General features: G+C 49.0%; 1 protein-coding gene and 1 pseudogene across 1 annotated transcript in view; one reads left to right on the top strand and one right to left on the bottom strand.

Moving 5' to 3' along the window:
* The first annotated feature begins 1,260 nt into the window (after positions 1-1,260).
* The window catches only part of BRI3BP (BRI3 binding protein), a 29,845-nt gene continuing 16,271 nt past the window's right edge, over positions 1,261-14,834 (top strand). Inside the window, exon 1 of the mRNA XM_064379581.1 lies at positions 1,261-1,467. Coding sequence (XP_064235651.1) covers positions 1,261-1,467 — 207 coding nt within the window. The remainder of the gene's footprint in view (positions 1,468-14,834) is intronic.
* LOC135276298 (U4 spliceosomal RNA) lies at positions 7,835-7,915 on the bottom strand (annotated as a pseudogene).

The following is a 14,834-nucleotide window of genomic DNA, read 5'->3' as shown; positions in this document are numbered from 1 at the left end:
GAAGTAACTCAAATGGCCAATACATCTATGAAAACCTTACCAGGAATCCAGAAAATGTAAATTCAAAAAAAAGAAAGCATTTTTTATTCCTTGGATTGGTAAAAATTGAGTTTTATTTTCTTGGTTGTCTGAAAAAAATGTTGGTTAGGCTTATTTGTTTGATTTAGGATGCAAACAGGGTCCTTGCATTGCATAGGTTATTATGGCTCTTAAGGCTTTAAGACCAAGTTATCCTCCTCTCTGCTCACCTTTTATGGCGCTTATTTATTGAACAAACTGGGTCCCTGTCTCGTAGAATGCCCCACATGCTGGAGTTGGCTGGTTGCTTCTGCTGCTTCTGCGTTCCCCTTATCTCCCATATTTCCTGTAAACTGTAGGTTTGATCTAGAGGCCCCATCAGGTTCCTGCTTAACGTGTCTTGGCAAGACTCCATCGCAGGTGGCGCTGGTACTTCCTGGCACTAAGATCGATTGGCGGGACAGGGACTTCGCGGCTTGGCCCCTCCATTTTCTTTTTTCTTTTTTTTTTTTTTGCCCCTCCGTTTTCAAGTTCCCCACCAAACCCTCGCCTCTTGGTTTTATCCCTTTCTGATGATCGTCGCGTGAATCCATGATTCCATTGAGGGGGGCCAAATAACTTTGGAATTGTCTCATTCATTCTCATGTATTAGCTGGACTTTGCTAAAAGAAAGTTTTCCTCCCCATCCATTTTGGGGCTCTGAAATACAGTTCAGGAAGGGCAGGAGGATGCTTGATGCTTTCTTGTTGTTTAAAATTTTCAGAACGAAAGAGCTGATGCCCACGAGGGCCAATTTTGGGGGTATTAGTGTAATAAATTCAGGGAGATTACATATACGTCTACCTCCTGTTTTCCAATCAGCAGCAGTCACCCGGTTGAAGCTGTTGCAAGTTTTACAGGCACGGGTTGCTTTTGCACGGATAAGTTAAAAAAGGGAATTATTTTTTTAAAATGATGAGAAGCCACACCGGCTCGGGCTGGCTTCCGGAAGGCGGGCACGGGGCCCCGGAGCCAGGGCGCGTTGGTCCCGCGCCGGGGGCGGGGCGCGGCGTGGGCTGGGCCGTAGCGCCTTTGTGCGCGGGGCGGGGCGGGGCGGGTGGCGCAGCGGCGGCGGCGGTGGGTAAAAGCGCGGCGCCCGGTGCGCGGCCCCCGAGCGCGCCAGCCCTGTCTTCGCCGGAGCCCGCGGCGGCCCAGCGCCCGGTCCTCATCCTGCACCGCGACCCCGCACCCCGCCGGCCGAGCATGGGCTCGCGCGCCTCAGGCGGGTCCCGGGCCCGGGCCGGGCTCCTGCTGCTGCTGCTGCTGCTGCTCGGGCTGCTGGCCGCTGGTGTGCAGGGGGCGCGGGGCCGCGGCGGCGCCGAGAAGAACAGCTACCGCCGCACGGTCAACACCTTCTCGCAGAGCGTCAGCAGCTTGTTCGGCGAGGACAACGTGCGCGCCGCTCAGAAGGTGGGCGCCGGGCCCGCGCCCACGGTCACCTTGCCCCGGCCGCCGCGCACCTGGCTCCAGGGGCCGGCCTGCGAGGAGCGCGGCCTCCGGGGTTGCCCGGCCGGCCGGCGCGCGGGAAGAAGGGGTCCGGCCTGCGCCTCGGGGCCTGCCGCTCGCGGCCCCCGCCGGGCCTGGCCAGTGCGGGTCTGGGCGGCCGGGCCTCGCGGCGCCCTCTCCTCCGCGTCCCGCTTCTCCTTGGATCTTGCCCCCGCGGGCGGCGCGGCCGGAGCCTCTCCCGGCTGCGCTGACGCCCTCCGCGCGTCTCATTCATTCATTGACCGCGTTTGAATGGCTCCCACTGTGAGCCAGGCGGCGCCCTCGCGCCCTCGCTCCCCACGCGGCTGCGCCCTCTCCAGCTACCCCGGGTTTGTCCTGGCCTGGCACTCCGACCCACATCCCCTGGGACCTTGTGCCCCACTCCTCCTCCTGTTTTGAAGATACATGGAGTCGTTTTTACTTTACAGGAAAAGAAGGGAGCAAGGCGATGGCTCGGTTGCTTCGGGAAACCGAGCACCTACTGTGTGCGGGGCTTTTCGCGTGGAGGCTTTCGTTTAATTTGGGATGGTCCAGGACCCTGCAGCCTCCTGGGAAGGATATTGAGTCCCAGGAGGAGCGCAGGGAGTTTTCCTCCATTCCTGCCCTCTGGAGCTGGGTGGGATAGGGGTGCTATTCCAGGCCGAAGTCCGCCTACCAACTCCTGAGAAGGAGGAAGTTACTGGGGACAGTTGTGTGTGGTATTGCGGTTCCTTTGCTGTTCCCTGGGGAGGAGGGGGAGTCTTGCTTGCCGCCAGCCTCCCTGGAGTTTTGGAGTCAGAGAAGTTTGGGTTCAAGTTGGAGCTCTACAAGTTGGATGGCTTTGGGCTTGTGACTTCACTTCTTTGAGCCTCAGTTTCCTTTTTTGTTAAATGGGGATAGTAATCATACCTCCTTGGTTGTGAGGTTGTATTTATGAATAGCTGGTACCTTCCTGGCCCAGAATCATGGCTAAAAATTAGTTTTCTGCTCATTGAGAGGGAAGGGGGAATAGAAAGGAACATTAAGGCCCAAGTCAGATTGACTGGATGTTCTTATTGGATAAAATTAAAGGTTAATTGGTTAGGAAAACAGTAACTTTTGACCTCCCTCTCCTATGGGCAGGGGTCCCCTCTTGCAGAGGTGCGTCTGTGTCTTCATACATGTGGAAGAGAGACTGCTATGTAGGTGACCAAGGAGGGAGGAGGAAGCAGGGCTGAGCTCCTGAATGCTAAAGGTTGCCCCGTAGTCTGGTGGGGAGGTCAGGAGTGTGAGCGAAGGGAGTCTACACTTACTTCCTCTTGATGCTGTTCCGGAGCCATTTGAAGGTAAAAATCAATTTGTTTTAAAGCAAAAAGAAGCCTGTCTTTTTCACCTGGGGTGACCACAGGACCCCTATGTCTCTACTGACGGTGATTCCATATGACAATCTAAGGCCAGTAAACATGACATGTGAGTGGATATTTAAGACTTTTACTTAAATAAGACAATATGTATTCTGCAGAGCATCTGAGAATCTGGTGGTCAGAGCTCTTCCTGGGGTAAACCAGGGTTTGTTCTTTTAATAGAGATGCTAATAATTACTAAGTGCTTTTGTAGATAGAGTAGCCTTACATAATCCTTAGGATGACCCTGTGCTGTAGGTACTGTTCCCATTTGACAGATAAGGAAACAGGCACACGCAGCAGTGAAGTGGCCGGTTTCAGGTCAGACGAGTGGCAGAGCCAGGATGTGAACCCAGGCAGAGTAGGGCATGGAGCTCACGTTGGTATCTGTCACCTGTTTTCCTGCCTCATGACCCCTTCCCTGTTCCTCAAGTCAGTGCAGCATCCAGAGGGTGACCTGACTTATTTTGTTTGTTTGTTTGTTTGTTTTTTTGAAGTGGAGTCTCACTCTGTTACCCAGGCTGGAATGCAGTGGTATGATCTGGGCTCACTGCAACATCCGCCCCCCAGGTTCAAGCCATTTTTCTGCCTCAGCCTCCTGGGTAGCTGGAATTACAGGCACATGTCACCACGCCCAGCTAATTTTTATATTTTTAATAGAGATGGTTTCACCATGTTGGCCAGGCTGATCTTGATCTCCTGACCTCAAGTGATCCGCCCACCTCGGCCTCCCAAAGTGCTGGGATTACAGGCGTGAGCCACGGGGCACAGCCCAGTTGCTTTACTTCTCTGTGTCTCATTTGTGCAGAGGAGTTAAATCGAGGAATTAGAGGAGATTGGTTGGGCTGTACAATGCCAGGCACTGAATAAGCATTTAGTAAATGGTAGAATATTTCTATATGAAAGGGATTTGTCCGGTAGGAGAGTGATAGACTTATTAATTCCTTTAAAAATTATTAAGTGATGGCAGGGCATGGTGGTTCACACCTGTAATCCCAGCACTTTGGGAGGCCGAGCCGGGCAGCTCACCTGTGGTCAGGAGTTCATGACCAGCCTGGTCAACATGGTGAAAGCCCATCTCTTCTAAAAATACAAAAATTAGGCCAGGCGTTGTGGCTCACACCTGTAGTCCCAGCACTTTCGGAGCCCGAGGCAGGTGAATCACCTGAGGTAAGGAGCTCGAGACCAGCCTGACAAACATGGTGAAACCAATTTCTACTAAATACAAAAAATTAGCCGGGCATGGTGGTGCATGCCTGTAATCCCAGCTACTGGGGAGGCTGAGGCAGGAGAATTGCTTGAACCAGGAGGCAGAGGTTGCAGTGAGCTGAGATTGCATCATTATACTCCAGCCTGGGCAACAAGAGGGAAACTCTGTCTCAAAAAATAAATAAATAAATAACTGGGCATGGTAGTGTACTCCTGTAATCCCAGCTACTTGGGAGGCTGAGGCAGGAGAACAGCTTAAGCCTGGGAGGCTGACGTTGTAGTGAGCCAAGATCATCCCATTGCTCTCCAGCCTGGGTGACGGACTCCGTCTCAAAAAAAATTATTAAGCGACTTATACACATGTGTTCATAGCAACACTTTTTACAATAGCCAAAAAGTGGAAATATCCCAAATGCCTATCAGGTGATGAAGAGTTAAAATGTGATGTGTCTGTATAATGAAATACAATTCAGCCATTAAAAGGAATGAAGTATTGCTATATGCTACTACTTGGATGAACCTTGAATAAAAAAATGGAGGAAGCCAGACTCGAAAAGCCACGTATGATATGATTCCATTTATATGAAATATCTGGAATAAAAAGATCCATAGAGACAGAAAGCAGATGGGTGGTTTCCAGGGGTTGGGGGAGGGAGCAATGGAGGAATTATTGCTTAATTGATCTAGGGTTTCCTTTTGGGGTGATGACAAAGTATGGAACTAGATAATGATGATGGTTGCATAACGTTGTGAATGTACTCACTGCCACTGAATTGTATGCTTTAAAATGGTTAAAATGGCCAACTTTATGTGTATATGATACAATTTTTAAAAAAAAAACTTGGCCTGGTGCAGTGGCTCATATCTGTAATCCCACTACTTTGGGAGGCCTAGGTCAGAGGATCACTTGAGCCCAGGAGTTTGAGACCAGCCTGGGCAATGTAGTGAGACCCCATCTCTATGCAAAACCACAAACATCAGCCGGGCGTGGTGGTGCACACCTGTGGTCCCAGCTACTTGGGAGGCTACAGCGGATGGATGGCTTGAACATGGGAGGTTCAGGCTGCAATGAGCTGTGGTCACACCACTGTACTCCAGCGTCGGTCAGGGACAGCGCAAGATCCTGTCTCCAAAAAACCCAAACAAATGAGAATTTTCAAGCACCTACTGTCCATGGAGAAAATGATCCCTTGCAGATGTAGCTGGACTGATGTGGTGGGAACATCCTGAATGCCAAACTGAGAAACTAGTACCTTCTCCCCATGGTCATGGGTCATAGTTGCATGGAGTACAATTTCATGTAGTTCTGAAGGTTAGAAAGCTAACTCCACTCCCACTCCTGACCCTGTCTCCTACCCCCTTCCCAGAAGCAGCCAGACATTCTGAACATGTAGAAATATATAGACCTATAGATTCTGCTCCCTGTGGATGGCTTTTTGTTTATTTTGCACTATGCTCACTGTTTTGTATTTTTCTTTTTTCCCCCTGAGATAGAGTCTCTCTCTGATGCCCAGGCTGGAGTGCAGTAGCTCGATCTTGGCTCACTGCAGTCTCTAATTCCTGGGCTTGAGTGATCCTTCCACATCAGCCTCCCAGGTGGCTGGGATTACAGGTGTGCACCACCACGCTCTGCTAAGTTTTTTATTTTTTGTAGAGGTGACAGTTCACTATGTTGCCCAGGCTGGTCTCTAACTCCTGGGCTCCAGTGATCTACCTGCCTCAGCCTCCCAAAGTGCTGGGATTACAGGCATGAGCCACTGCGCTGTTCCCTTTTTAAAAAAATGAATAAATTTTGGAGGGCCAGGCACAGTGGCTTATGCCTGCAATCCCAGCACTTTGGGAGGCCAAGGCGGGCAGAACACCTGAGGTCAAGAGTTCGAGACCAGCCTGGCCAACATGGTGAAACCCCGTCTCTACTAAAAATACAAAAATTAGCTGGGCATGGTGGTGCGTGCCTGTAGTGCCAGCTACTCGGGAGGCTGAGGCAGGAGAATCGCTTGAACCCGGGGGGTGGAGATGGCAGTGACTGGAGATCACGCCACTGCACTCCAGCCTGGTCAACAGAGTGAGACTCTGTCAAGAAAAAAAAAAAAGAAGATCAGACCTTATCAGTACATGAACTTTGCTTCCCCCTGTGAAGGGCTGCAGAGCACACTGCTGTGAGGATGTGCCGGCGTTGAACCTACCCCTGATGGCTAACATTGGTCCTATCTCGGGCCACTCCAAACCTGGCTGCAGCATGGGTCTTTCTATATGTTCTGTATGTATTGTTTTGTGCGCACATAGACACGTTCATCTGTAAATTGTTAGAAATGGAATTGCTGAGTCCAAAGGGTCTGTGCATTTTATAAAAAAGTTGCTTTTTTTGTTTGTTTTTAAGAGACAGATTCTTGCTCTGTCACCCAGGCTAGAATGCAGTGGTGCAAACATAGCTCACTGCAGCCTTGACCTCCCGGTTTCAAATGATCCTCCCACCTCGCCCTTCCAAAGTGCTGGGATTACAGGGGTGAGCGAGCACTTTGCGTTATTTTGTTTTTTTGAGATGGAGTCTAGCTCCATCGCCCAGGCTGGAGTGCAGTGGCGTGATCTTGGCTTACTGCAACCTCCGCCTCCTGGGGTCAAGCAATTCTCCTGCCTCAGGCTCCCAAGTAGCTGGGATTGCAGGCACCTGCCAGCATGCCCAGCTAATTTTTGTATTTTTAGTAGAGACAGAGTTTCACCATGTTGGCCAGGCTGGTCTTGAACTGCAGACCTCAGGTGATCTGCCCGCCTTGGCCTCCCAAAGTGCTGGGATTATAGGAATGAACCACCGCGCCTGACCTACCCTCTCCCTCTTTTATGTTTTTAATTGAATTGTAGTTGGTGTACTTTTTTTCCATACATCAATCTACAGCATAATGAGTTGTCACACACCAGACATACTCCTGTGACCAGCAGATCTAAAAGTGGATTGTTCCAGCCTCCAGAAGTCCCTTTCTGCTCCCACATGGTCACTGACCCCCTAGGTCACTACTGTATTGGTGTCTACCCATGTAAATTAACTCTTGTTTGCTTGTGCCCTTGCATAGAAGGGCTCTGTACGCCTTGTTCATGTTGCAAGATACTCGGTGGTCCTTCAAAGAGTGATAGCAGTTTCACTCTCACCAGCCACGTGTGAAGGCTAGTTCCCAAGCCCTTTCCAACAAAGTGGCTTTTCGGCTTTATGATGTATGAGACAGATGGTCTTTTCATTTATTCAGAATCCATGGGTATTTTCTGGGAACTGCCCTTTGTTTTTTTTGCTGTTCTGTTGAGCTGTCGGGTTCTTTTGTTTTTACTTTTTTTTTTTTTCATAAAGAGGCTTGCATTTTTTGCTGTTTGCAAGAAAGTATTTTGAGCAAAACGACTTGGACACTTTCCAGTCCTTTTTCCCCTACCAACATTTTAGCAGCTTTATTGAGGTATAATTGCACTACACCTCAATGAACTGCACATATTTAAAGGGTACAGGCTGACACCTTTTGACATATATACTTGTGAAAAATTACCACAATCAAGATAATGTTTTCTATAATTTTGTATTTTGAAAGTTTTTCGAAGTACCAAAAAGTTGAAAGAGCAGAACACAGAATAGCTGTAAACGTCTCACCTGAAGTCACCGTTTTTTTACATTTCCCCCAAACTTTTCTTTTTTTTCTCCAGATACATCTCATACACGCACACGTTTATTTTTATTTTTTGACAGGATCATTTGAGTTTTCAATTAGCAATAATTGTGCCTCAGATAAACCTCATTGGCTATGATACTGCCACTGCGCAAAGCTGGCAGGATCATTTGAAAGTTAGTTGCAGATGATCGGGTGCAGTGGCTCACACCTATAATCCCAGCACTTTGTGAGGCCAAGGCGGGCAGATCACGAGGTCAGGAGTTCGAGATCAGCCCGGCCAATATGGTGGAACCCTGTCTCTACTAAAAATACAAAAATTAGCCGGGCGTGGTGGTGCGCACCTGTAACCCCAGCTACTCAGGAGGCTGAGGCAGGAGGATCGCTTGAACCCAGGGTGCGGAGTTTGCAGTGAGTCAAGATCGCACCACTGCACTCCAGCCTGGGCAACAGAGCAAGACTCTGTCTCAAAAAAAAGAAAAGAAAGTTAGTTGCAGACATCTTCATACTTTTTCTTACAGAACCACAATATCATTGTCTCAGCTAAGAAACTTAAATATAATACAGTATTTTGTAATCTACAGTCCATATTCACACTGTCTTTAAAGCTTATAAAAAATCCAACACCGAGTCAGGGACTGCTCATGCCTTTGGTGCTCATGTCTCTAGGGTGTCAGAGTTCCCTCAGTTTTGGTGGAGGAAGGGACTTAATTATTAGTTTTTTTTTAGACAGGCTGTCACCCTGTAGCCCAGAATGGAGTGCAGTGGCACAATCTCGTCTCACTGCAACCTCTGCCTCCCGGTTTCAAGCAGTCCTCCCACCTTAACCTCCTGAGTAGCTGGGATTACAAACGTGTGCCACCATGCCCAGCTAATTTTTTTTTTTTTTGTATTTTTCGTAGAGACAGAATTTCTCCTTGAAACCCCTGTGTCGCCCAGGCTGATCTCTTAACTCCTGGGCTCATGCAGTCCTCCCGCCTTGGTTTCCCGAAGTGCTGGGATTACAGGGTTGAGCCACTGCGCCTGGCCTAGGAAGGGACTTTTTACAACATTGACATTTTTGAAGAGTACAGACTAAATGTCTTTTTTTTTTTGAGCTATAATTCGTACATCATACAATTTATTCATTGAAAGCTCAGCGGTTTTTAGTATATTTACAGCACTGTACAGCTGTCATGACAGTCAATTTTAGAATATTTGCATCACCCCAAAAAGAGACTCTACCCATTAGCAGTCACTACTTCGTTCCTTTGCCCCAACTCCCAGCCTTAATCAACTGCCAGTCTTTCTGTCTCTATGAATGTGCCTGCTGTGGGCTTTTTTTTTTTTTTTTTTTTTTTTAAGATGGAGTCTCACTCTGTTGCCCAGGCTGGAGTGCAATGGTGTGATCTCAGCTCACAGCAACCTCTGCCTCCCAGGTTCAAGTGATTCTCCTGCTTCAGCCACCCGAGTAGCTGGGATTACAGGTGCACGCCACCACGCTTGGCCAACTTTTTTTTGGTATTTTTAGTAGAGATGGGGTTTCACCATGTTGGCCAGGCTGGTCTTGAATTCCTGACCTCAGGTGATCCCCCCGCCTTGGCCTCCCAAATTGCTGGGATTACAGGCGTGAGCCACTGCGCCTGGCCTACTGCGGGCTTTTTGTATGAATGGGGTCCTGTACAATCTGGCCTTTTCTTTCACTTAGCTTCATGTTTTTAGGGTTCATCCATATTGCAGGATCAGTACTTTATTCCTCTTTATGGCTTTTTATTTACCCGATTGTCAACTGATGGACATTTGGGGTTGTGTCAAGTTTTGTCTATTGTGAATGATGCTGCTGTGAACATCATGTGCAAATGTTTGTGTGGACGTATGTTTCCAGTATTTCGTGGTGCATACCTAGGGGTACAATTGCTGGGTCATATGGGAACCTTTTGCTTAACACTTTGAGGAACCGTCATCCTTTTCCAAGGCAGATGCACCGTTTTACCTGCCCACCAGCTAGGTAGGAGGGGCCTGGTTTCCCCACATCCTTGTCAGCACCTGTTACAGTCTGCCTTGTTGGTTCTAGCTATCTTGGCGGAGGTGAAGTGATATCATTGTGGTTCTGACAGACCCGAACTGTCTTTTTTTCTTTTTCTTTTTTGAGACAGAGTCTCACTCTGTTGCCCAGGCTGGAGTGTAATGGCATAATCTTGGCTCACTGCAACCTCTGCCTCCCGGGTTCAAGCGATTCTCCTGCCACAGCCTCCTGAGTAGCTAGGACTACAGATGCCAGCCACCACGCCTGGCTAGTTTTTTGTATTTTTAGTAGAGACAGGATTTCACTGTGTTAGCCAGGATGGTCTTGATCTCCTGACCTCGTGATCTGGCCACCTCGGCCTCCCAAAGTGCTGGGATTATAGGCGTGAGCCACCGTACCCGGCCCAGAACTGTCTTTTGAAATGTCCCACAGTGTATATTATCTGATTATTTCCTCCGGGTTAGGCTCAGGCTTAGCTTTCCCAGCAAGAATTCTACAGAAGGCATCATGTGTCCTTACTGAGGCAGCACCACATCAGGGCTCGTGGTGTCTGTTTATGCCGTTGCTTTCTCATTGGTCAGTGTTGAGTTTGATCCCTGGGTGGAGGCTGGGCAGGCCCGCCATGCTGGGGGTGCTCTTTCCCCTCTGTGGTTCATGCGTGGTCTGTCTATATGTTCCAGCATTTTCCGTTCATCTGGCGTTTGCATTTCTGTGTGTTCTTCAGGTGCTTGGGAATCCTCTGAACTGCAAAGGCACCCACCCTCTCTCCCTGGCTTGCTCCTCAAGACGGCTTTGCCCTCATGGCCTGATTTTTCATAGGGCCAGTTTGTACATGCCTGGGGATGATGGAGGTGAAGAGAGACTAGGATGCAGGAAGGCCCTGGGTGTTGGATGTCCCCGGCTGACTGCTGCAAGTAGAGGGCTGATGAAATCCCAGGTTTGAAGCAATCTTGTTCCTCCCACGGTGGCGATGGCTGGGCCTTGTTTGCCCAAGGCCTCAGGCATCCACAGTTTGGTTACCTTTCTATTCCGAAAATTGTCCAACATGCACAAAGGTAGGGAGAGTAGGGTGAACCCTCCTTCACCTAGGTCTTCCCACACAGCAACTTTCTGCCATTCTGGTTATATCTTTTCTTTCTAAATTTTTTTGGGATGCCTGGAATACTATTTTAAAGCTAATCCAAGATGTTAGTTCACCCTTGCATATTTCAGTTAGCATCTTTAACAAATAAAAATTTTGTAAAATCAAAACCACAATACTGGCTGGGCGCGGTGGCTCATGCCTGTAATCCCAGCACTTGGGGAGGCTGAGGCGGGCGGATCACCTGAGGTCAGGAGTTCAAGACCAGCCTGGCTAACGTGCCGAAACCCTGTTTCTACTAAAAATACAAAAAATTAGCTGGGTGTGGTGGCGCATGCCTGCAATCCCAGCTACGTGGGAGGCTGAGGTATGAGAATCATTTGAACCCAGGAGGTGGAGGTTGCAGTGATCTAAGATCACGTCATTGCACTCCAGCTTGGGCAACAAGAGCAAAACTCCCTCTCTCCCCTACCACCCCATATATATATAAATTAGCTGGCTGTTGTAACACTCACCTGTAATCTCAGCTACTCAGAAGGCTAAGGCAGGAGAATCGTTTGAGCCCGGGAGGCGGAGGTTGCGGTGAGCCAAGATCGCACCACTGTACTCCAGTTTGGGTGACAGAGCGAAACTCCATCTCAAAAAAAAAAAACCACCAAAATACCATCATCACAGCTTCTGACAATTCCTTAACATCTAATGTAGGTCCATTTTCTGATTTCCCTGGCTCAAAATATGTCTTTTTACAAAACACTTTGTTTGAATTTGGATCTAAACTAAGTCTACGCATGCAGTTAGCTCACTGCATCCTCTGCCTCCCGCGTTCAAGCGGGAGGGAATTGCTTAATTCCCCTGCCTCAGCCTCCCAAGGAGCTGGGATTACAGGCACCTGCCACCATGCCTGGCTAATTTTTTGTGTTTTTAGTAGAGATGGGGTTTCACCGTGTTAGTCAGGATGGTCTTCATCTCCTGACCTCATTATCCTCCCGCTTCAGCCTCCAAAGTGCTGGGATTACGGGCATGAGCCTGTAGAGTCTTTTAAGTCTCTTTAAAAAAATTTTTAATTGTTATTTTTTTTTTTATTGAGATGGAGTTTCACCATGTTGGTCAGACTGGTCTCGAACTGCTGACCTCAGGTAATCCACCCGCCTCGGCCTCCCAAAGTGCTGGGATTACAGGCGTGAGCCACCGTGCCCAGCAATTGTTATTTGTTTGAGACAAAGTCTTGCTTTGTCACCCAGGCTGGAGTGCAGTGGCGTGAACACAGCTCACTGCCCCCTCCACCTGCTAGGTTCAACGATCCCCCAGCCTCCTCCCGAGTAGCTGGAACCACAGGCACATGCCACCATGCCCAGCTAATTTTTAATTTTTTTGTAGAGACAGTGTCTTGCCATGTTGCCCAGGCTGATCTCTAACTCCTGGACTCAGACAATTCTCTGGTCCTGGTCTTTCAAAGTGCTGGGATTATGGGCATGAGCCACCATGCCCAGCCTCAAACCTTTTTTTTAATTATTAACTTTATTCTTTTTTATAAGTAGAGTTTAAACAATAAAGTCTGTTTTTTTAAAGTTACAGAAAAATTGTGAAGATAGTTCAGGGAGTCACCATATACCCCTCGCCCAATTTCCCCCATTATTAATGTCGTATATTCATGTAGAACATTGGTTCCATTAATGAACCAATATTGGTACCTCACTGTTTGCCGAAGTCTGTACTTTAGTCAGACTTCCGTAGTTTTTCCTGCCACCCTTTTCTGTCTCGGGTCTCAGCCGGGATTCTACCTGACATTTGGTCCTCAGGTCTCCCAAGGTCCTCTCAGCTGGGAGTTTCTCAGGCTCTCCTTGTTTTTGACCTTGACAGTTTTCAGGAGCATTGGTCAGGGACTTTTCCTTTTCTTTTTTTTTTGAAACAGAGTCTCAGTCTATCACCCAGGCTGGAGTGAAGTGGCATGATCTCAGCTCACTGCAACCTCTGCCTCCTGGGTTCAAGCAATTCTGCTTCAGCCTCCTTTTAGTAGAGAAGAGAGGTTTCACCGTGTTGGCCAGACTGGTCTCCAACTCTTGAACTCAAATGATCCGCCTGCCTTGGCCTCACAAAGTGCTGGGATTACAAGTGTGAGCCATGGCGTCCTGCTGGTCAGGGACTTTGTAGGATGCTCCCTATTGGAATTTGTCTGATATTTTTCTCATAATGAGACTGGGTGATGGGTTTTGGGAGGAAGACACAGAATTAAGGACCATTTTTATCCTATCACATCCAGTGTGCAGCAAATCCTCATGATTTACGTCGCTTTTAATTTTAATGCCCCCACCTAGTGCTTTTTCTTGGATGTCATCTTATTTGATGGAGAAGCTGGGTCTCATCCCCTACGATCTCCACCATCTGCATCTGGCCGGGTGCATCCTCATGGTGGTGTTTCCCCATGCCCCATTCCCCATATCCCCAAGAACCAGTGGTTAGATCTGGAGACCTGGCCAGGCATGGTGGCTCACACCTGTAATCCCAGCAGTTTGGGAGGCCGAGGTGGGCAGATCACTTGAGGTCAGGAGTTTAAGATCAGTCTGGCCAATGTGGTTGAAATCCCATCTCTACTAAAAATACAAAAAATTAGCCAGGTGTGGTGGCCACGCCTGTAATTCCAGCTACTCGGGAGGCTGAGGCAGGAGAATTGCTTGAACTCATGGGGTGGGGAGCAGAGGTTGCAGTGAGCCGAGATCATGCCACTGCACTCCAGCCTGGGTGACAGAGCAAGACTGTTCCAAAAAAAAAAAAAAAGATCTAAAGGCCTGATATGATTGAGACTTGCTTTTTCCCCTGATTTCTGATGGAACAGCTCCCAGGCTCTGGGCTTCGCCGTAAGCTCCTGTATCTGTGTACACCACAGCCCAGGGGCCTAAACAGCAGACATATGTTTTCTCTCCATTCTGGAGGCTGGAACTTGAGCTCGAGGTGCCAGGGCTGGTTTCTCCTGAGGCCCCTCATCTTGGCGTGCAGATGGCCGCCCTCTCCTAGACTGTCTTCGAGTGGTCTTTCCTCTGTACATCTGGGTCCTAATCTCCTACTCGCATAAGGACGCCAGTCACATCGGATTAGCGCCCACCCCAAAGATCTCATTTCAACCTAATCACCTCTGTAAAGACTCTGTCTCCAAATACAGTCACATTGTGAGGTCCTGGGGCTTAGGGCTTCCACATAAGCCTTTTGGGGGATACCGCTCAGCCCATATTATTCCCCTTAGGGCTCCCTTGTCTACATCCACACAAAGTGGGTCAGGGGGTCGTACACCAGAGCAGGCAGAGCCAGCCCTGCATGAACGGCAAGTTCTCCAGCCAGATGCAAGTGACAGGCTCCTCCCTGATTCACCCTCTCCTGCCCCGGGCCGGTTTTCAGCAGGGGACAGGTGCTGTTCTTTCCACCGTAGAAAGAACCTCTGACCTGCACCTTTCTCAGCATTGCCAGGAGCTGCTTGAGCATGCCAGTGTCTCTGGCATGGCAGGTTTCAGAGCACCTGCCTGTCAGCTTGTGTTACATGGGAGGTGACCGCTCGGCTTGCAGGAGTTCCAGGTTGCCGCCCTGCAGCCCATCAATCCAACAAGAAGAACCTCAGCCGCTCCGATGCGCTGGGCACCTGCCATGCGCTGGGCACCTGCCATGCTATGGGTGCCAGTGAGGTCTTTACGGGTTCTGCTCTTGAATCCTCTCTCAGTCTCGTTTTACAGGGGAGAAAACTGAGGCACAGAAAGGTTCAACAGCGTGAGCAGGAATGTCTCTTCCTCCAAAAGTAACTGCTTCCACACACCCTTTCCAGGGCACTTGGTGCCATTTTAAAGGCCTGCTGTTCTTTTCTCAAAAAAGCCTTTCTTTTTCCCTCTGAACAAATTATAGAAATTGCTATATATTGTCTGGGTGCGGTGGCTCATGCCTGTAATCCCAGCAATTTGGGAGGTCAAGGTGGGTGGATCACCTGAGGTCAGGGGTTCAAGGTCAGCACG

The sequence above is a fragment of the Aotus nancymaae genome, unplaced genomic scaffold (genome assembly GCF_030222135.1).
Source record: "Aotus nancymaae isolate 86718 unplaced genomic scaffold, 86718_ANA_hifiasm-v0.15.2.pri h1tg000021l, whole genome shotgun sequence".
NCBI lineage: Eukaryota > Metazoa > Chordata > Mammalia > Primates > Aotidae > Aotus > Aotus nancymaae.
Note: the sequence above shows the minus strand (reverse complement) of the source record. Positions and strands in the feature narration are given on the sequence as shown.